The 23,490-nt window shown below is 44.2% G+C and overlaps 1 protein-coding gene across 2 annotated transcripts; it reads left to right on the top strand.

The window, feature by feature from the left end:
* The first annotated feature begins 4,376 nt into the window (after positions 1–4,376).
* On the top strand, positions 4,377–22,875 carry rgmd (RGM domain family, member D). Of its 2 annotated transcripts, none has more exons than XM_048976964.1 (5): positions 4,377–4,625; positions 11,515–11,551; positions 13,877–14,025; positions 17,304–17,815; positions 21,256–22,875. In XM_048976964.1, exons 2-5 carry the CDS (start codon positions 11,523–11,525, stop codon positions 21,952–21,954), a joined length of 1,389 nt encoding a protein of 462 aa, XP_048832921.1. In that variant the 5' UTR covers positions 4,377–4,625; positions 11,515–11,522; the 3' UTR covers positions 21,955–22,875. The 2 variants fall into 2 exon arrangements, with proteins under 2 accessions (XP_048832921.1, XP_048832920.1); XM_048976963.1 differs by having other exon boundaries at positions 11,511–11,551.
* The last annotated feature ends 615 nt before the right edge of the window (positions 22,876–23,490 follow it).

The following is a 23,490-nucleotide window of genomic DNA, read 5'->3' as shown; positions in this document are numbered from 1 at the left end:
CACAAGCTCTTGGGACTCAGGAAGGAGCCAACGGAGATTGCAAGCATGTGTAAATACACACTGATAAGTCCTGAGATGAACGCAGCGTGCTGCAGCGATATCGATTTAACGAGACGTATTCTTTAGAAGAATATCTTGGAAGAGCACGGGGCGTTGAGATGTACACATATCCTAGAAGCTGTTTACCCGAACTTCACTGAGCTACGAGCAAGAGCCTATGTGACCTAATGAGGGGTTTAGAGGCGATCGGGACAGAGAAGCTCACAGATGGAGAATGGAGATGCACACATTCCCGTTAAACCACAGCCCACAACAAAGGCAGAATTTCAGGAATTCTCCTTCGTAGGAACTCAAGCGAAAGCCACGTGTCATCAAGCGCTTTGATCGCACGGCCCCTGCCTAAAACAGCACCCGTTAAGATAGAAACATAGTGCTCAGTGCGGCCTAATCTTTTACTCGCAATCATACCTACCCGATCTGTAACTCCTGGAAGCTTGTCAAGTCTACAGTGATATAATGCTGTTGACAGGAGTCTATGCAGTGATGCATCTCTGCATCTCCTGCCATTCCTCTAGAATTGTGACATAAATTTGGCCAAGGTGTTATAGCTGGAGTTATACTGAAGACATTTAACAAACTACCTTTAAAGTAACACCCAGGGACAGTCAGTTGTACCATCATATGCTAGGAAGAAGGCTTCAGATTTTGGAAGCTGAAATCTGACCACGATGCTCTTTTTTTTCCTGCGAGAATGGAATTGCTGCAAAACCCCGGAGCAGACAGGTGGGAAATGGATTAAGGCTGATTTGTTTGGCAGTTGTAAAACTTCTTTCCTCCAGGTGGCTAGGCACCGTGCAACTGGGGGGGTGGGGGGGAGTAGAGCCCATTTGGGCGGGGGGGGGACCTCTTATTTACTGTGAAATAAAGGTGCAACATTGTTCTGTGCTGCCACAGCAGGCAAGACAAGTATTCGACTTTTATTTTGCTATTTTTGAGTCTCCTGTTCAATTTCACAGGAATTTCAGAGCAATAAAGTATGGCAACATTTTTCAAGACCCTTCAAGAAAACATAAGGAAGCGAAACACGTGCATTGACTGATTTATTAAGGAACGTGCCGAAAAAATTCCTGCGATAGTTTGTCAGTTCTGCCCGACGTCTTCTGACTAAGGATACCTTTCTGTTCATGTGCTGAGGCTAAGATATGCTAAGAGAAGATAAACCATTTGAGTTTAAATACATGCGAGGGGGAATCTCCCAACAGCACGAAAGAGCACCACATCTTTCAAACAGATAACAAATATATAATGCTTACACAGCAAAGCAGCTGAAAATAATTACTTGGAAAATATAGGAATTTTTTCAAGCTAATCACAAGCAGAGGGGAGAATACCCTTGTCGTCTCTCTCTTCCCGTATCGAGAAGACCAGCTTGTCTTAAACTGAAGATTTTATGTATTCTGTCTGGGAAAGCTGCTGCAAGTTACTCTAGAATATTCCAAGGGCCCCGTGCTCTGACCTCACCGCTGCAGAGTTACGCCTTTCCTGCAACCGCCTCCTGTGAGTGGCACTCACTCAGCAGGCAGGAGCCGGACTGCAGGGACGGGAGGGTGGGTCTCTGCCGAGAGAAGCTGCTGGAGTGGGCACGCTCAGGAGGCGGGGGAGGTCCCGGGCACCAGCTAAAAGGCCGGAACGCCCATCAATCATAGTGATTGACGGATCATCTCACCATTCACTAGTCAAAGCACGTACGGCGGGACACATCTGGAGAAGGGTTTGCTGGGGTTGGGATAGATCATTCATTCCTCAATGGCCAGAAAGGACCTTGGGTCTTTGAGAAGTTATATCTGCGATGTCTGTTGTCCATTGGTGGTCAGCTTCTGTAACCTATTGACCTCATCCTGTGAATACACTGCTTTTTATTATTTTTATAACATATAGGATGGCTATTAAAATCGCACAGCACGCACCAATCATCTGACATTTGGAAAGCATGTGACTGACAGCTGACCTATTGCTGCCCGCTGGCAGCCTGGGATTGGAGCGGCTGACCTCCACTTAGGTCACTGGCATCAGCCCTGAGCACCAAAAATAAAGCGTCATTTGAGAGAGATCGTGACCGAAATAATAATACTAATAAAAATACTTAGTTAAAATCCCCTTTTCAGAGAACTGAAGGGGGAACAGAGACAGAGAGATGCAGGGTTGTTAATGCACCCCCCCCCCCCACCCCGGAGGAATGCCTGGCACTTGGTGGCGTCTGGGTGCAAATCAGCAATGGCACCTAAAAGATGAGTGGGGGGTGTCCTTGTGGCCGCAGAGTGGATTCAGGCACGGACAAGCCATCTGCTTGGGGGAGGCATGTGGCATGAGGGACCCTGCCCCTGAAGACCCCCTTTTCTGGGCCGTTTGACCTCAGGCTCTCTCTGAAGTGTGAAATTTCGCTCACAGCCTGCTCCTTCGTCCAGCACGGCCCCGACACCATCGCTGACCCCACCTCCTTTATAGTTTTCTTCACACTTTTAAGGTGGGCTTCCAATTGCGGGCTGAACGTGTGCATGTTGTACTGCCATGACAGGCAGGACCAGAGCAGAAGGTGAACTGAGGAGAAGCAAACGCCTTTAACACTTTGAGATGTAAGATATCCAATAACCAAACAGCCACATAGTAATACATGATCTGCTACTGACCGAGTCTCCCCTGTTAATTCCGAGAACAGAGACTCGAACCTTGAGCCACCCGTGATGCTAAATAAGGCGACATGGCAAGAGTCATGCTGTTCCTCGTGAGCCACGCCCAGATAATCCCACCGCGACCCGCCCGCTGAGGAATCTTGCTCCAAAGCCGGCCATATAGAGACAACAATGGGAATGCTGTTCTCTGGGGGGTGCAGCCCAAACCTTATTTCCCCTAGGGTTCATTCCCCCCCCGCGCAGGACTCGTCGAACACCTGCTGCCACACAGCCAGGGCGGGGAAACAACTGCGGAGGGCATGAGCCCCGGGGTGGGGGGTGGCGAGCATGCTATCTGCTCCTTTTAACCCCCCCCCCCCGCTGTGTCGCCAGGCCGGATTTGTGCACCCGCATACTTCATTGAGGGGAGATTTAGAAAAAATCTGGGCAGGGATATGGGCAGGAGATTACACGGCTCCTTGGGGGCTTGGGGGGGTGGCGGGGGGAATGATCCGACGATACCGTGGGGACGGGGGCCGTCAGGCTTTGGAAAATATGCTCTGCGGTGCCGTCCGATCGCTGCTAACGGAAACAGGATCGCGAGGAGCCGGTTGTTGGGTCGGTGCTTTTAACGTGTGTGCGAATTTGCTCGGGGGTCACGAGTGGAAAGGACACAGGATAAACTTAAACACAGCGTCAACTTCAGCCTGAACCGCCCCCCCCCATTCCCGGGCAAATGGCCGACGCAGCTGTCCGTTTGAACAGCTGTCCATCTACAAAGGGCCGGCGAAATGTAAGCGAAGGCCCCTGTGATGGAGTATCAGACGCTGCGGCAGCTCTGATCCCATCGCACCGTCCGTGGCTGCGGCTCCATGCTTATTTTCAGCGGATGTTCTCCGGCACAGTGCTTAATTATCGGTGAAAAATTTCATGCCCCATGTGATGTTCTAACGATCAAAAAATCTTTCAAGGGAAAATCTATTCATGAGGTTCTAATCTAGATATGTGCCGCTTATATTTAGATTAATACATTTTTACCATATGAAAGCAATAAAGGCACAATTAGGGCGTGCTTCTCCATGTGTGAGTCAATTATTTACTCCAGACTTGGGGGCCTTCTTGACCCCCCCCCCCCCTTTGATTTATAAGCACGAGTGACACTTGCCAAAAAATCACATAAGAGATCCATTTTGTTTAAGTTTTAAATGAAACAGCTTCACTGCAAACCAAGCCACATCCAGTGCCCAAACGAGAGCTCAGACTCCGCCTGCTGTCTGTGTCACAAGCTCTTTTTTGACTGTTACTTGGCTGTAGGCACAGGAGCAGATTATTAATGCGGACGATGCAGAGCTGTAGATGACACCAGAGGTGCCGTAACATTTTTAGCATGTCAGGGGCTGCAGTTCCTCGTTTGTGAGGAATTGAAGGCCACAACAATCACATCAAGCAGATTTCATTCCCCTCCTCATAACAGCACACACACACACACACACACAGAGTTAACACAGTGTCAGAGTGCCTGGACACGCTCCAGGCGTGACACATGGTGACAACCCCATTTGGGCCCCGCGTGTACGCTCACATGCCTCGTGCGTGCGTGACAGAGAGCATCGGGCTTTATGTAAATGTCCTTGCGTGTCTGCGTGTATAAATAAAGGTGTGTCCAGCAGGTTTTTTTTTTTTGTTGTGTGTGTGTGTGTGTGTGTGTGTTTTTTATTCTCCTCTGCAGGTTTCCAGGCATTAGACAGCCCCACTGCCCCGCACGACCTGCCTAATCAAAGTGCCGATTCTTTAAAAAGACAACTGCTGTCATGTGCCGCTATTCACCGCCGTGTCCCTGCATATAGTGCCTAGCTGGCAACCCACACAGTCCGGGAGCAGGTCACAACCAGTGCTGGTTCCCTGTTGGACTCTAGCGCACCCATCTGTACTCCAAACGCCACACAAACCTACAAGGTAAGTTTAATTAACCTTTTCTTTAAACCTCCTACCCCTGGATTTCGCCGGCGAGTCAATCACACGGTAACAAGATACCGGGCTGAATTTAACGGCTTGTGACGGCAAGGCGGATCCTTGGCCAAGGTGACGGAGACATTTAGGGGTTACTTTCCATCTGTTTATGAAGTCAGGGCCAGATAAGATATCAGCTTTCCGTGACTGTGAATTGGCCAGATCCGAGCTCGGCTTTCTTACATTCGTCATCTTTTTTCCCCCATCTTCAGCAGCATGTTCATCTATGTGGTCCTGGCTATGGTGAACCTTAAGGAACGTGTATATATCATTTCTGATTGAATCTGTACAGTAAGACAGCAGCACGCTGGCGTTCCATATTGCACCGGCGAATATTTATGCGAGTTACAAAAACGTTTTGATGTTTGATTATTCACTCTGTCGCTGACCTGTTTGAGAAAAATGTTAAGCGTCCAAGACGTGAGGGATTGAAATCTATCCTGGGTTTCCTCTGCTTCCTCGTCTGGCTTTTCGTGAGAATTTAGAGCCGATCGGTAAATGACCTTGCGCTGCCATCTTGATCGGCGTGCTGGTGTACAGATCACTCCTGATTTTCCCCTCATTGTGCCAAATGGTACATTCCTCAGATACCTCCCAAAACAAACCTTGGGGAATGTTGTCCCTAATGCTAAATTTACACCCAAGTCTCATGTGCTCGTCTCTCTAAGTCTATTCCTGGCATTAGACTCAATGTGCCACGACGTTGAAACCAAGTCAGGACTTTACCTTGTTTTGTTTCCCTCATTCTCACCCAAGATCACATAAAAGTGTGATGTAGCAGCTTTAGCCAATTGCTGCGGAGTGAACAGGGACAAGCAGAAGGGCCCCATTATGCATGTTTGTATGTGCGCCATCGGCCCAGCTCTGGATTGGACGCACATGAGCATCATCGCGAGCTTTAATGAGACCAAGATGGCCGCCGACCTTGTGCATCAGTGAGCTCTGAGGCTCAGCGATGCCTTCAGGAAACCCGGGGGAGACGCAGCAACGCCTGTCTCGGTCGCTCACATGTGACACATCGGTCAGGAAGGGGATGGTTCCCTTACATTTGCTTTCTTTCTGCTCTTTTATGAGATTAATAAATATCCAAGTTTTAATTAAGTGCAGAAAGGAATTTTTAACCAGTAGCAGCACTGAGCAAGATCTGCTCCAGAGCCATAAAAAGCCATATGCTTGTTAAGGGCAACAACGGCTTTCCAGGGTGCGATTGGCATTATCTTCTTCAGTGTCTAATGAAGGATGTAAGGAGAGCGCTCTCTGAACTCTAGAGAAGATGATGGAGGCTGTTGTCAGGAGTCATTATGAAACAATTTGTTGGCCGTCTGTCTCCCCCGGATCTGCTGCTCTCTGGGGTGGGGGTGGATGTGGGGGAGGGGTGGTGGCTTTAGATCACTCTCGGCCTATGAGAAGAGGTGGGTGGAGAGGCCGGGGGATTGGGGGGCTTACCTTCCACATTTTTAAGTATAGCTTTTTCAGATAATTAGGGAACATAAATATGCACCATAGAATTGATTCACTTTTACTATGCCGTTTAAATAGTAATGGGGAAAAAGCAGTAACTCAGTGTAAAGTCTATCGTATCGGATTATAAGGCAGAAGTGTAGTGGGGAAAACATGGGTAGTTATTTGATGGAATTCAGCCCCTTTTCACCTTTCTGTACTATGCAGGAATCTAATTAGAACACATGTGCAACAGCCACTAGGCAGCTGTAATGATAAGTGATGTCTTTCACAGAAAAGTCGAATTTGCAGAATATGTGTAACTTAGTGTCAAATGTAAAATATTGTAGTACTGCTCGGAATCTTCGATATCATCAAATTCCTTTCTGATCTGTTGAACTTTTTCGAACAAAAGCCATTATAATCCCTTCAGACTCTCAAAGATAATATTTCCTCTGTTAAGATTAGGGCATGCAATATTAACTGATGTAGCTGGAACCTAGATATACACCTGATCTTGATTATTTATTTTTTGTCTATTGGCAATTTCCATGTTATTTTAAATTCCTATTTGTGTCTAGATTTTCCCATTTGGTCAGATCTGTTGCACAGAGGAGATCGAGATGCAGTGAAAGGCGCTAAAGTCTGAGTTTATTTCATTTGTTCTGTGTGCCGGGTAATCAGCCTTCAGGCGTGTCACATTGTCTCATCTCTTAATAACCTAAATAAATATATAGAGTAAATTGTTTGAAAAAGTCAGGATCAGCTCCATCCAGCATGATTCTGGCTAACACTGACCTTTACCGAAGATCTCCATAAAATAGAGACACATTGTACTGGAAACAGATTTGAAATATTTTCTGAAAGACCAAGGTGTCAACGAACCATATTCAAAGCTTTATTGTCCAAATGGGGAAAGTTTGGAATGATATCAGATCTTCGAAGGGGAGACTTTCTTCCAAAATCTGTCCAATGGACAGGCACAAAAATCATCCAGTAAGATGCAAAGAATTGTAGAACAACAAACAGGCTTCTGCCAGGCTCACTGACCCCTGTAGAGGTCAAAGATCGTGGCCCTGGAACCAGAAGGACAGTGTGCAAGAGAGAAACAACTGCTTACAGAAGACAGCGATAATGCTGGGCGAAAAAGCACATATGATCCTCAACATTCCTCAATCAATGTTCTATGAGTCACGAGGGAAAATTGTTGGCTGACATGGGCCCATTCTGTCTGGCAAAAACACAGCACTACATTCCACAGTGAGAACTTCATACCAATAGTCTGGAGGCGGTGGTGATGGTAGTGTCTTGGGTTGCGGATGTTTTGCCAGCACTGGATAACTTTACGTCATCAGAGGAACCATGATTTCCACCGTGCACCAGAGAATTTGATCATTTGTGTGTCGAGCTCAAACTGAAATGCAACTGAATCATGCAGCGGGCATTGATCTGAAACACACCAGTATGACCGAATCAAAGAAAATAAGAGAAAATGGCCTAATCATTGTCCAGGCATAATCCCATCTGAAATGTGCAAGCCCACAAATGTCCCTGAGCTAAAACAGCCCTGCATGAAGAGTGCCAAAGTTCCAAAGCAAAGCTACTAGAATAGAATAGAATAGAATAGAATAGAATAGAATAGAATAGAATTCCTTTATTTCATTGTCATTGCACAGGTTCAAGTACAATAAAATTTCAGTCTTCACACATCTCATCGTATAGACAAGAGGGAAGCTTGGGGTTAAAGTCAGAGGTCAGATATTTATTCAGTTCCCTTGGAGCAGTTTTTGGGGATTTAGGCCCATGTCCAACTGTGATATGGCTACTCTGCTTGCCATGGGATTTGAGCCAGTGACCTCCTGGACACAGGCCCAAATTCCTAACCTGTATTTGGTTGCAGCCATCAGTGCCAAAGCAGATGTAACCAGTTATTGAGTTTGAGGGTGTGTGACTTTTTCACACAATGTTTGAGTGTTGAAAAACTTAACTGAATTATTAACATTTAGGTTTCCGGTTCGAATCCTATGCTTGCCAGAATAGTCACATGTCTGTTCGGCCCCTAAGACAGACCCTTAACCCCGCTGAAATGCTCCAGGAGCCCTAGATAAAGGGCCTGACCCTGTGCTTGAACCCTAGCCTTCACTCTGATTCAAAGGAGAGCATTATGGGATATGCGACAAGAAGCATTATGATGTCGCAATATTTATGGGCATGTGGTGGCTTAATGGTTAGGGAAGCACACTTGTAATTGCAGGTACCACCCCCAAGCACTGTTCCCCGGGCGCTGAATTAGCTGCCCCCTGCTATGTCACGATGTCACATATGGGTTAAATACAGAGAACACATTCTGTTGTTGTGCCCTGTGGTGCGTCAACAATGACCACTGATCACCAAATTCTATACTCATCCTCGCACAAATGGCAAATAAAGAATCTTTTCATATATGGTCCATTTCATCATTTTATTTAATTTTCAGTTTTTGGTTTGTAGCATCCATAATCAAAACAAGCAGAAGACCTTACAGTTGGTACTGTGCAGTCCGCATAAACAATACAGGCCTGTAGATTACTGAGATGGGAATTGGGTGAATCGCTGCTTTTAAAAAGAAAACCTTCCTTCAATCTTCCCCAGTACAGGGTCCCAGCAATCCTGGAGTTTCTCCCATATGGCACAATTCGGAAGGAGACCCGAGATGGGATGTGAGTCCATTGCAGGACGCAAACTCACACACAACACGCATGCGAAGGGGAATTCCAACATGCAGCAAGCAGCCCAGGTTATTATGATAACTTAAACAGACCAATAAGAACAACAACACCAGCATAGACCCGCTGAAATCATCATTCCCATTCAGGTCTACAGCGACGAGAAGATGGGGGGGGGGGGGGGCAATACTTCTGTCACTCTTTGTATGCTGACCATCCCCAGAAAAATAATTGTTCCTACATCGAATTGTATTAACCTATCTCGTTCTTTTGTCCAAACTGGTTTATTTTATTACTAGGTGCTTTCATGTGTGATAAATATTACCTACAGTCATATTAATAGTTTTCTCAAATATTTGGAGAAAGTGTAAATAAATACAGAGATTTAACCAGATAATAAAACATTTGAAAAGATTCAATATTCATATAGCACTTCGGAGCACACTAAAAGATAAAAAATAAATCCCAATCCCAATCCCGGATGGCGCTAATGGTCTCCTTCATCCACACTGTCTCCTTTGCTTTACCCATCTCCCTTTATCTGTACAAAATGGGACCCTTGACCTCAAAGCTTAGGTTACCTTTCTCTGATGTTGTCAACATCCTGGCTGCTAATGAAGATCAGTAAGGAGAATGCAGAATGGTGCATTGTGGGACAGGTACACATGAGCACTGACAAACAAAACAAAGAATTATCAATAATCAATAAGTTAGCCTATTAGCGTTTTGGTCAGAGTTAGCCTCCCACTTTCTATCCTTTGTTCTTGTGATTTTTGTTGCACGTTCTTCTTTTCCCCACATAAACTCTTCACATGTTGTATCCACATTCAAGCACTACTCAGTCAACCTTCCCATGACCCCTGACCTCTGTTAGACCGCTCACAGACCACCACATTGAGAGCTGCAGTCAATGTCACAAGTTGGTGTAGGGGAAGAGCTTTTAATACTGCCCACCTACATCAAGAGTCCAACAATGAAGCACATGTCCTACACAGAGGCACATGTGCATGTCGGGGGGGCAGCCCACCCCCTCTGTGCATCGTCAGGCACCAATCAGAGCTTGTCAGCAGGATCCTTGAGGAGAGATGCTATCAGTGGGGCTTCTCAGCCTCTCACACCTTAAGGCCCCTTATCTCCTGCAAGAGATAACAGCTAGCTGTGACCCAGCAAAAGGTGAGCTGAGCAGTCTGCGCCCCGTGAGGTCAGCATGGACACACTTTGTAAGTGAAGTGCCTTGATTTCAGGCACCTAAATAAGTAACGCAGCGCTCATATTTACAAACAGTACTACAGATGAAGCGGAGGACTCAGGTTTCCTTGAAATAAACTGCAAGCCAAAACAAAAAAATAAAAAAACATTCAAGATGTTTTTTTTTCCACACAGGCAACTCTTTGTTTGTATCAAGTTGCGTTCAGAACCTCCCTCTGGATCTCAAGCCGCTTTTATGTCCTATCAGGATATTAAATTGGAGCCCCCGCCCCCAAAGGAAAGGCGATTGTTTTCCCGCATTTTTATGGAAGGTGAGGGCCTTCCTGGTTAATTGACGACGGCGACCTGTTTTCAGGGGCAGAGCTGGCCATGGTGTGATGAACCTAATAACAAAACAGGCTGTGCAGTGTGGGGCTGTATTCGCAGTGTTGGGATTTTAATGAGGAACATGTGGACCTGGCCAGATGTAGTCAGGAGAAACCCAATCCTGTCCTCTCTCTCCCTCTTTCTTCCACTCCTGCTAACTCACACTGCAGCGGCTTCCCTGTCGCTGCCTCCTTCTTTCGCTTATTGTCTGGCACTGTCTAGCTGCTTTCCTGCTCTTAACTCACGTCCCTCCGCTGATCCCCTCATTCTCGCTTTGGACTTATCTTGTTTTCCTTGCCACTCATCGTCACACTTTCCCTCATCCCCTGCGCCTCTCTCTTTTCCCCCCTTGTCCTATGCCGTTCCTGCAACCCTCGCCTCTCTCGCCGGCCTCACACCCTTCCCCGCTTCCCGCTTTGTCTCGTCTGACCGGCTCAGAGGTCGGTGGTTCCTTCTCACTGGCCTGGCATTCAGACCCTGCTGTGAATCTGACGGCTAATTTTACCCGGCTGACCTCATTTTTCTATTGTGTTAGAACAAGCCATCCTGTGTCACTAGAAATCTACTGGTTTCTGATTTTTTTTTTTACCTGATGCATCCCAGCAATTTGCACAAGCCCCCTTGTTTTAAGCAAAGAGTATATGTGTATGCGGGGGCTTGCAATGTAATATGCTCCTAAGAAGGTGGGGGGGGGGGGGGGAATAAAGGGATCATTCTCCAGCGCTCAGCCTCAACAAACACCACATAGGGCACATAGGGGTATACTTTCATGCTAAGAATTCTTCTTGTCCACCTGGACCTATTAACTTAGTGCTTCAGTATGCCACGCTTGAACAATGTTTACAAGCATCAATGTCTCCCATTGTGATTCCTCTAGATGTTTATATGAAGTCTGTTACTACTATAATATCTGTCCTCGCTTATAATTTCCAAAATGTATCTATCAGTTGAATATAACCAGATTTATTTTGATCTATGTTCAAAGGACCCGGTACAAAAATATCTTTAGTTATTCAAGATCGAGAATATACTAGAATACAGCCATTGGGAAACTATTTGTGCCACTGAGGAAATACAGCTTTCTATCATTTAACCGTTTTTATCTCTTTAGGTAGTACTTGGAATGAATGACCAATATCAGCTTTGTGGCAGGTGAGTTGAGTGGCAGAGAAGCTAAAATCTATAGCATAGTGTTATGTCCCTGACCTGTCAACATAACAAAAGATACAACAGGTAACTTGTAAATAACTAAAACTTAATCCCTTATAAGAGACACCTACCAAATTGAAGAGCAAATTTCTGAAATTCACTCAGTCCATCTTTTGTTGTGTTTCAGGTGAGACTGCCAATGACATAAAGTCAGGCTTCCTCATCATATGTTACAATATTGGAAAGCAAAAAGCAAAACTCAAGTAATCCAACAAAAATCTTTCGTTAAATTTCCAAAACTCACTGAGTGCACAGAAGTGTCCCATGAACTGAGTTTTGGAAATTTGCTCTTCAATTATTGTATGAGTAATGACTCTAACTTTAAAAGAATAATCGAATAGTTCCAGTAGAATTGAACTGTCTTCATGTCCTGCTCTTACTCACTGCCCTGAAGTACCAGGTAGAGCTTGTGTGAGGATAAATGCGGGCCTGGATCAAACAGTAATGGTCCTAAAGAAGACTGCATGTGTGCAGAGTGGTTGCTGAATTGTGATCAGTTGAATGTTGACTGCACTGAACATTTTGCCTGTATTATTGTTGACTGAACTGCAAATTTCATTTGTGTGATTGTTGACTGAACTGCAAATTCAGTTTGTGTGATTGTTCACTGAACTGCAAATTTCGTTTGTGTGATTGTTGACTGAACTGAACGTTTTGTTTGCGTGACTGTTGGCTCCTCACAATGTTTTGTTTGTGTTATTGTTGACTGAACTGAACGTTTTGTTTGCATGACTGTTGACTCCTCACAATGTTTTGTTTGTGTTATTTTTGACTGAACTGAACGTTTTGTTTGCATGACTATTGACTCCTCATAATGTTTTGCTTGTGTTATTGTTGACTGCACTGAACGTTTTGTTTGTGTGACTGTTGACTCCTCACAATGTTTTGTTTGTGTTATTTTTGACTGAACTGAACGTTTTGTTTGCATGACTATTGACTCCTCATAATGTTTTGCTTGTGTTATTGTTGACTGCACTGAACGTTTTGTTTGTGTGACTGTTGACTCCTCACAATGTTTTGTTTGTGTTATTTTTGACTGAACTGAACGTTTTGTTTGCATGACTATTGACTCCTCATAATGTTTTGCTTGTGTTATTGTTGACTGAACTGAATGTTTTGTTTGTGTGACTTGCATTCTGTTGTTTCAGAGCCACAGGGCTCATCCTGCATGCTGCAGGGGGAAAATAGGTTATGATGTCAAAGAGAAATAACCAGGAATGTCTGCTTGGGAGAAACTGTTCTCCTGTGTGTTGGGAAAATAAACAAAGAATCCCCTCCCCCTTGAATTTCAAACCATAAATCTTAAAGGAATCAAATAGTGGGACTGATATCACGTTTATGTTGTCATGAAATCTCACACCCACCCACCCATCTAAAAAATGTTCTGCATAGTTCTTCTGAAAGAGACAAATGTGTGGGGGCCTAAAGAAGACAATGAATATCCCTGGTATTTATTTATGCTTAAGTTTGTTGAAATTTTTTTAGTTATTGACCAAATACAAAAAAACGAAGACACTTCATTTTTGTCATCCTATGCACATTTTATTCTATTATAGAACACTAGGTCATGATGTTAACATCACACATTTAGATATTTAAGTAATGAAAAGGAACCTCGTCCTCTGAGTTTGTGGTAGTGTCTGAGCAGTCACAACCTCCACCACTGTCTCCAAAAGGCACAGTCAAAGAAGTGACTTTGTTTATCAGGAGCCATTAGTAGCAGCTGCCCAGATAAACCTGTACTTTGGTCCTTGTAGCGGTCCATTTGCGACAGGTTTTGAAAAGTACTTTTCCAAAGAGATACCTAGAATTCGATGCTGATGCAAATGCAAAAACCAGTCACTGGAAGACAGACACATTTCAGTAATATGCAAGAGGTTTTGGCCAAGGCAGAGTGTAGGAGTGCTTGTCAAAATGTATTTCAAACAGGTACTAGGCAAGTTTACACTAAACCGTTTAACAAAATGAACTTTAAAGACTGCTGACTTGCAATCCATAGACGGCCTTATTCAAACATAAGTTGTAGCTCTCCAGTTCCCTCTTGCAACTCCCCCTGGCTGTTCAGAGACTCCCTATTCGCCTTGCTGCTCATGATTGACGGTAGCCATCTTCGCATACATTAGCGAGCTAGCGAATGGCTGGGTCTTATTTTAGCCTCGCCCCGCCCTAAGCCAAGGCCCCGCCTCCCCCGATCCCCGCCGTGGTCTGGGCCGCTTTAGGGTGACAGCATTGAGTAAAGGATGTGAATTTGTCTTTAATTTCCTGCAGCTCCATCGCCGTGCAGCGGCAGTCAGCGAACCCCATTCTAACTGAATGGATTGGCATGGGGAAAAGCGGACCTCAAAACCTGGCTAAGCGGCGGCTTTGGGACTGTCTTTCTCTTACCATGGTGTTTTTTTCACTGCTCCTCAAACCAGGTACGGCAACTTACGATACTCTTCGCAATATTTGCATTGCAAGTATAGTTTTGTTTTTTCCCACCCTAACAGTAAACAGTGAACTGCACACTTTGGGGAGAATTGTTTGCTTGGAATGCATTCAGATAAAAGTGCGAAATCTTCACATCTTTAAATAATGTGCATTTAATGCAGCGTATCTCTGCGTATTGTAATTGGTAATTATTTTAAAAATGTGAATAATGTATTAATAGTACTGTAGCTGAAGATCGGCATCGTTTGCAGATAATCTGACTTATTTTTATCGACAAATTTGATGTCTTTAGCTGATATAGAAGTTTGTATGTTGTGTTTGTTAATGAGATATTTGTTATGTATTTTATGAGTATGTTTTTCGTATTCGAAAAGTGGTTTTTAAAAGCAGAGAAGTAAATGAGACTTATTTCCCTTTTTCTGGACACGGACTGTAACTTTGGGAATAGGGACTTGCATAGATGACTGCGAGTAATATGCGCTCTTGTGGTTCAGTGTCGGCGAATATTATGTTGCTTCCTTCAGTTAAAACACACAACCAAATAATGATATACAGACGTCTGAAAATAACCGTTCTAAGCTGCATACGTATTTTTTTCCTTAATGTTTTTATCAAAACAATCTATAAGTAGCTACTAACAGGCCTTCACCAACCAACCGACAGGAAAGCGTTATTTTCCACTTCACTTGTAAGTTTTAATGGTGGTCCTGATTTGTAGCGCCAGCCAACTCTGTGTAAAGCCCGTGTGTTCGTTTTATTTTATTTATCTGAGTATAATTGCGGTCTGAAGTCAAATAAAAACTGTGATCCACATCTCCACTAACTTTATAACCTGGATCAAGTATTTATTTGAACTGCACTACTTCTGGAAAGTGCAGATAAAACAGCATGAAGGCTTGTAATGCACGTGAATTAATGACAAATCAAAAAGTTTTCCCCAATTTGCACGTCGTTCATTAAAAGGTATATTTAATTTGATAACTGTTTCGAAATATGTTTATTAATGAGTTTTTGAATAACGACTGTTGGTAAATACAGACATGATTTTTTATGGAACCCAAAATATTAAAATATGTTTAATATATTTTGTAAGTTTTTAATATGAAAACTTTGTAAACATTAATAAGTGTTCGAAGATTAAACTTCATTCTAGCATTAGTATCGTGATCATCGCTATTATTAGTATTGCATTAATAGAAAGCAATCCACATCTTTTGTCCTTTACCTGAATTATTCATAAATATAAAGTTAAAGGCACAGTGCATTTCACAACTTAATGTCCAAAACCGTATGATACAAACGATGTCCTGTACGTTTTAACCCTTTTAAAAGCTGGAATTAAAGAGAAAGTTTAGAAGAATGTTGTTTGAAGAACATCCCTCTAGATTTTTGATGGATTTCAAGATTCTATTAAACCGTGTTGACAGATACTACTTTCAATACTTATTTGGGAGCTTGGGGCCTGATTTCTAATCATAGGGACATTTAACTCTAAGGGAGTTAATACGGTTTTTAATATGGAAAAAATTATCACCGTCATAAGTGTACTACAGTCGTTAGCTCATAGCTCGTGTTCTTGTTCAGTAATTATTTTTGCATCTGGTATTAGTGTAAGTGACATTCAGGCCAACTCCTGAGCAACAAGAGGCAATGTGGTCTGCAAAGAGGCAGCTTTACAGGGTCGCCTTTGTTGATTCTGTTGATTTTCCTCACGCGGTGCAAAAACACAAGATCCCAGCTTCGTTGTTTACACTGTGCCACGGTCCACGTTTTCATCTGCGTAGCTTCAAAGCGGAATGTGTTACAGTCATCGTGCTATGATTTTTAAAGGTCTTCTAAATGTCAGGGGCTGTATTCACTCATGAGACTTCATGTCAAACAGTATAATGAGAAAATTCAGGTCACTTAAATCTGAAATCAAACGCTCCCAGAATCCTTTGCAAACATAAAACAAAGGCAGGTGCCGGATTACTTTGTCAGACACGATTGTCTGCTTTGATTCATATACTAAAAATTGAATTGCGTCTGTGACATGCTGAAAGTGTGCTGAGCAAGTGTTATATAATTCTGGTGTGTAATAGGTCTTAGTGATTATCACACTTACAATCAAAACTCCAGCTTCCACTGTTTGTGCACATTTAGAATTTAATCATCATCTAACCCTAATTCCAGTTACCAGAACGTTACCTAAAGTTACCCTTTCAGTTAGATAATTGATATTTTTAAAATATCTTAATTGTGTAAACAAGAAGTTAAAGCAACTGAAAATATAATACTAACGAGCGTGCCTGTAATATTTCTGTATAGCTACTTTACATGATATTTTAAAAATATGAGTCCTATATGTCTTGAAGTGAGAAAACAGCACATAAAGCGTGTTGTATTGCAGTTTGGTGTAGGTCAACAGCCGTACGAGATGTTAGAGTCGCCCGGGACTTGGGATTTCTGAGCAGAAATATACCACTTTTTTCCAAAACTGCACCATTCATCATATTTGATAGCTGCTGAAGCTACTGCCATTGGCGTCCTTCCAGAGAGTCCAACAAACGCTGTGTGAGGGAATACAGTCTGGCCACTAAGTAGGCCTCAGAAGACAGATAACTTTGTTTTGGGGCTCCATGAGACAAATGGCTGGTGTACAGGAAGCGGTAGAGGGGCGGAGCCCTGTCGGGGGTGTGGTGTAGCCTCACCCACCAGCTGGTTGCAGGAAGATGGGGCAGTGTTATGAAAATGGACGCCTTGTTGGACTCATAGCATCTACACTTTTTTCTGCTTTTAGTCTAAACTGTCCGAATCACCATCGCCTGCTGTTTAGGGAATGAGTCTGGAAACTGAAGGAAAAATGTGTCCGTACATAAAGCCAGTCTGACACCTAAAGGTAAACTATTATTCCTTCCTGGGTCTCTGCTATAAGTCATGGCTGCACGTCAACACAAGACAGCAGTGAGTTTTGACGTAGCTGCCGGTGTGGTTTACGGAAGCTAGATTAGCTAAACTGAGTTACCGGCTAAACTGGTTTTATGTTTTAATTCATTGCGGCGCTCAGCCAGAAGTCCCGTTCTTTGGTTTGCATTTTAATCGGCTTTATGAACTTTTAATTTAGTGAAAAGTATGCAATTTCTCTTCATGCATTTGATAATCACAGAGGCTCTTAAATCTTTCTGGATTTCTTTTAAAAAAAAAATCTGATGTTCAGTGACACCCTGGTCATATGACAGTTACACAGAGGTAATGTGTCTGATGGTCCTTTCTATCTGATTCATAGCATGTTGCCAGCAGTGTCGGATTCAGCGCTGCAATGCAGAGTACGTGGCCTCTACGTCGCCCTCTAGTGGTCTTACGGAGGAGGCGGCGGCCGACATGGACTACTGTACTGCGCTGAGAGCCTACTCCCTGTGCACCCGCCGCACGGCGCGCAGTTGCCGCGGGGACCTGGTCTACCACTCGGCTGTCTTCCGCATCAGGGAGCTCTTCTCCCAGCACAACTGCTCGAGCGACGGCCCCACGTCCTCTGCCAAGGCCCCCAGCACCTCGAACCCGGCCATATCAGAGCTCTGCGACTACGAGGGCCGGGCGCTGGCCTCGGGGTCGGCTGCACTGCAGAAGAAGTACGCCCACTGTGGATTATTCGGGGACCCGCACTTGCGGACGTTCCGCGACGAGTTCCAGACCTGCAAGGTGGAGGGAGCTTGGCCCCTGATCGACAACCGCTACTTGTCGGTGCAGGTCACCAACGTTCCCGTGGTCCAGGGTTCCAGTGCCACTGCCACGAGCAAGGTACGAGTCTGACGTCTTCCCCGACACCATTGAAAGGCTATACATCCAGCACGTAGCCGCAGAAATGTACCGGTGCTCAGGATGGCCAAAAAGTGCTTGTCGTTGGTGACACCTACGGAACATGCCGGTGTTTCCGCTTCCTTGAAGCTTCAAGGATTGCAGCTAAGCTGCCATCGTTAAAGCTGATGGAGAACAGATTATTTGATGGATGTTTAATGGGGATCTGAAATACCATTAAAGGTACCATCTGTACATAGTTGTTCTGCTATAATTGCTAAATTTGCAAATGAATCCTTCAGGAACAGATACGTGTGCATGAAGAATGCAATGAAATATAAAGTACTTGTAATGTAAAAGACTTGTGTAGATCTAGTAGGTGTTAGCAGCCACTGAATTAAACTACAGAAGGTCTTAATTTAGAGTCTGCGTAGGACTCAAACACAGGCCTGTTAGCAGCTTAGCTTTAGCAGTGACCAATAGCCTCATTAATACAGCTTTGCTGGCTCCGCTGCAGGTTAATGTCGTACTGTTCTCTGTGCCTTAAATTCCATTGTATTAGGGCTGAAAAACACTCATCAGGTTTAACGAGGTCGGACCTACGGTGCTGTGCAGCGCTGAGAAGCTACCCCACATTAGCCATGTGCTGCTTGCTTTGAGTATGATACTAAAACAACTACATTTCTAACTCATTAGTACAGTGTGTCTCAGTTCGGTCCTTGGGGACCCGCAGACAGTCTATGGACTGTCTGGCAGGGAGCTGGGAGGGAGCAAAAATGTGGACTGTCTGGCAGGGAGCTGGGAGGGAGCAAAAATGTGGACTGTCTGGCAGGGAGCTGGGAGGGAGCAAAAATGTGGACTGTCAGGCAGGGAGCTGGGAGGGAGCAAAAATGTGGACCGTCTGGCAGGGAGCTGGGAGGGAGCAAAAATGTGGACTGTCTGGCAGGGAGCTGGGAGGGAGCAAAAATGTGGACTGTCTGGCAGGGAGCTGGGAGGGAGCAAAAATGAAAACGTACACCGACTGTTGGTCCCCGAGCCCTGGATTGGTAGATGGCAATGGTGTTACATTCATCAGAAAGCTTAAAGCACTCAACAAGTTTTCTCCAACATAAGCTTTGGGGGAGGAATGTATTGGTTCATGCCATGTACTTGAATAAATGGATATATTTTTCACAACACTGATGTAACATTTGTCATTCTTTTCATTGGTTGGAATGCATAAATTCAAGGAAGGTTATAAGTTTACTTGGCATTTAGTCTTCTTGGTAAATGCCAATCTTTTATATATGTAAAACTTCTAGCTCTTTAAACTTTAACTCAAAAAAAAAATGTTTTATCAGTGGATGACTTGTTGCACTCTTTAATTTTTTAGCACCTGTCTCTTTAAATTTACATACCAGTGTGTTCAGGCTGGTTTTTCCATTTACCTGCCTAGCCAGTGCCTCCACAGAAAGACTCTCTGTTGACCCAAGACTCACGACATGCAGTTTTGTTGCTACGGTGCACGTTTACAACTTCTGAAAGGGAGAACACAGCACTGATTCATTGCCGCACTGTTTCTGTTCTTTACTTTAGTGCAAATGGGAAGGAGAAAAGTTTGTCACTTTTTCTAATGCACACAAATGTTTCCCAGGGCATTGAATGATGAGAGATCATATTAAATTTCGAGAAAAAGGTTTGAGTAGGAAGGAGCTTGTAGTTTTCGGGATGTTTGGATGTTCTATGGACCTAGATTTTCATTTGAAAAATGTGTTCAGTGGTTATGGTGTAATGGTAGACTTATATGTGTTTGTGTGTGTTTTATGTAATGGACGTGTTCATGGTACATTAAAAGAAAGAATAGTGGTATTGTGTCTCGGTGGATAGGTCCATGTTTGGGCCAGCATAAATGCTTGTCTTTGTAATGTGAACTTGACTGAGAATTTCAGACTATCAGCAAACACAGAAGTTGTGGGTGTTTACTTTATTAGGGAATAGTATACTCTGGAGTGGAATATACTCTAATTGGGAAGGAATCCTAAGAATCCCAAATGACAACTGAGAACAGCTTGTAAAACCTGGAAATTAATTACCTTAGTGATTGTTTCCACATGGTAGTCAGGTAGCATGTTTATAAGGCGCCCCCTGGTGGACGCAGTAAGTTATTGTGTTGTTGTGTTTGGATGAGTGTAAAAAAAAACCGCAGAGAAGAACATGGAAAAGTACTTAACAGCTGACAATCCTCGGGGGATTTTCTGCTCTTAAGAGAAAAGGTGCTGATCTATTTTTAATTCCTCTGCTTCTTTGTTGAACAGTCTCTATAAATAAATAATCAGCTTCATAGTTCTTTAATAAATCGTCTTTTAAGTTAACCTTTAACATAATAATATATTACAGATTAATAGCAAGACACCTGAACAAGATATACCTTTGTGCCATTAAGCAGCTGCTTAATTATTCCTTAATCATCGAGCTGACTTGCTGACTTACGGGCTGGGTGTTGTCGGTTTCCCAGCATGACCAGTGGAGGCGTGATTTCAGTTCTTTGAGCTCTTTGTTTTCGCCAAACATGCTTCTGCAGCCGTGTGGTGGGAATGGGTACTGCACGCGGACATTTGTCGGCTCTTGTCTCCGTAGGAGGCTAAAATAAGTAATGGTGATTAAATCTGAGTAAGTGTGATTCAGCTGTTAGTTGAAATCTGTCTTTAGTTTTTAACCTTCAAGCTTCAGTTTCTTGTGAGACGTTATTTTGTGTGTTTGGTGGAGTGTTTGTACTGATAAGCTGGAAGAATTCGTTTTCCAGTCCTTACAAAGTAATGCACTGCCTAATGGAATTATGATCGTTTGTTTAATGAACAATTAAGTCACTTAATGACAAATTAATTTTAAGCACTTTGAACACTGATTCATGCTGTTTGAGGTGGCCACAGGAAGCAGAGTGAAGGTGGCACATTCAAGCCTTTACGAGCACAAATGTAACTATAAAAGTCTTATTGGATTTTGATCTTATAACTAATAGTTTTTACAGCAGCCAATAAAACCATGAGGGGATGGTTGGACAGAGAGGGTGGTATAAAAAGAGCCAGTACTACAAAAGCGGGGCTAAGATTCACTTTGATCATGAGTTACTCATCATTAAGCGGCAGCCTATCGAAAGGATTTCTGTCTGGGTAATTAAAATGATTAAGTACAAAGCAGTATTGGAAGCCCGGAACTTCAGAAACCTTACGTTTAAGAAAATATAAAGGATATCTTTTAATGCAAGTAATAAGCAGCACATTTGCTGTGCTGGAAAAAATAAAAAATAAATGGCAGGTAAAGTTTTTTTTAGTCAAATCAGATTTACTTGAATTGTGGGTTACTGGGATATGATAAGGTGCATGAAACGGCCGGAGGTTTTCTTTGACATGTCTGTTACAGTCACCTTGGGATTAGCTGTGACTTCTCTTCTCTCCCTGTGACAGATCACCGTGATCTTTAAAGCGTTTCGTGGCTGCACAGAGCAGAAGGTGTACCAGGCCACCACCGAGGACGTGCCGGTGGCCTTCCTGGACGGCACGCGGAACGGCGGCGAGGTGGGCAGCCTGTGGATCGTGGAGCGGGCTGGGCCGGGCGGGCGCCACGTGCAGATCCAGGCGCGGCACATCGGCACTTCCATCATTGTGCGGCAGGTGGCACAGTACCTCACCTTCGCCGTCCGCATGCCCGAGGACATGCTGGACTATGCAGAGGAGAGCGGTGAGCTGCAGTTGTGCTTGCACGGCTGCCCGCGGAGCGAGCTCATCAAGGAGCACACCCTGAGTCGGCAGAGCCCCCACCCGCGGCTGCGGGGGAGCGCCACACCCGCCGCCCCAGGCCCCGCCGTGCCACCTCGCCAGTCCTACACGGTGGCACTCGCTACCGCCAAATGCCGGGAGATCCTGCAGGTAGAGGACGTCTACTTCCAGTCCTGCGTCTTTGACCTTCTTACCACGGGCGACCCCGAGTTCTCCATGGCCGCGTACGGAGCCCTAGAGGACCTCAAAGCTCTGCCCCCAAGCAGGCTGAAGCAGAACTCGCCCCGGACCCCCAGACTGCCGAGCTCCGCCAGCCCCCTCCCTGAGAGCAGCTCGCGCCCCCCCTCACTGCTGGCCGTCCTTCTCCTTGCTCTGATACTTTCCTAAAAAAGTACACAGCGATAGCAATAATTATTGTAATAAGAGTCAATATTGAGGGAAGTCAACTTGACAGAAGAATGCTTGGAGACCCGGGGGGGGTTTGACTAGATTTTCGAGGTCGGATCTCTTGTCCTCGGCATTTTCCGTAGGATATCTGGCTTTCCGCTCTCCACGTCTGCTGCATGTGCAGAGATAAATGCCCTCATTCGTCCCAAATTAACGTCTTGCGTTATTACCCTGTCACCCCCCCCCCACCTGCAGATGCCATTTACCTGTGTCATAGCCTGAAACTCTGTGACTTCTTTGGCAGGAACGTAAAGGCAGCTAACAGACTGACTTCTTTTGTAAATATTCTCTTTATTTTGGAAATAACGCTAACAGCAGGTAACACAACACAGCAGGCAAGTTGTACGATACGAACCCATGCCGTCAAACTGTGGCCAGAGAGCTAACAGGGATCCTGCCTCCATTCGTCACGTTCATCCTCGACATCTCGCAGCGAACAGGCTGGCATGAAGGTTTATGTGTCGCTAAAACATTTCTGTGAATGTGTGTGTTGCTAAAATGGGATCCAACAACTTTACGGAAATACTACCTATTTGTATTTTCATTAGATGTATTTAATGTCTGTTCCTCATGACCTGATTGATCCATTAATCACTCCTCCCTTAAGCAGCTCAGCTTCCAGTATTATTTTGCCAGGTTTAAGATAAATCGTCTATATAATAATAGTTAATATATTAAAAGATTGTATATACAATTTTTGTGTACATTTGCCTGTATATAATTGTTTTAATTATAATTTGATGTACACCCCTGTGTCTGGGGATAGTTAGATATTTTTTTTTTGCCTGTTTGTAAGAGCAAGTGGAATAACGTGTAGGCATTTAATCTGTTGTTTTCAATATTAAAAAATGGTGTCTTGCATATATTCTGTTATTTATTTTACCCAGACGTCGAGTTTTCTTTGGGCGAGACTCTCATTAGTGAGGTGGTAATTGGACCTGGACCTTGTACTTGCAGGACTGGCATTGGAATCCAATTAAATTTGAGTTTTACACCTCTTGAAAAATGACTTGGGCAATTACTCGCTTTAGCTGAATAAACATCCTTCGGCCCAGGGTCTGGGTTTGTATTGAGTTATCTCAGGAAAATACGTTCCTCAAAATTCCTTTCGTGCCGTATTGAAGAACTTTCCGATTCATTTTCTGATCCTCTGGGATGGGAATTAATTGCTCCTATCCTTCAGACTCACAGGACGCTAGATGATGCAACATCAGGCAATGGTCCTGCCTTGGTCACTTGACAGTCACTGTGCACCTTCTGGAAGTGAACTCATATTGTAGCATTTGTTAGCTTGCTGTTGCTTACAGCTTATTTGGGGGACAAACTGACATTTAAAGTGAATGCGGACAGGAGCCTTATGCATTTAAACTCAGCCTAATTGCTATGGCATTTATCCTGTGGCTAAACACTGTCTTCAAGGGCTGTCTGGGCTCAGGTCTGTTTTGTTATTTACAGAACCATTACCGGCTGCACACT

Source organism: Brienomyrus brachyistius, chromosome 15 (assembly GCF_023856365.1).
Source record: "Brienomyrus brachyistius isolate T26 chromosome 15, BBRACH_0.4, whole genome shotgun sequence".
Taxonomy (NCBI): Eukaryota; Metazoa; Chordata; class Actinopteri; order Osteoglossiformes; family Mormyridae; genus Brienomyrus; species Brienomyrus brachyistius.
The sequence above is the reverse complement of the archived record's forward strand: the minus strand, read 5'-3'. Positions and strand labels throughout refer to the sequence as shown.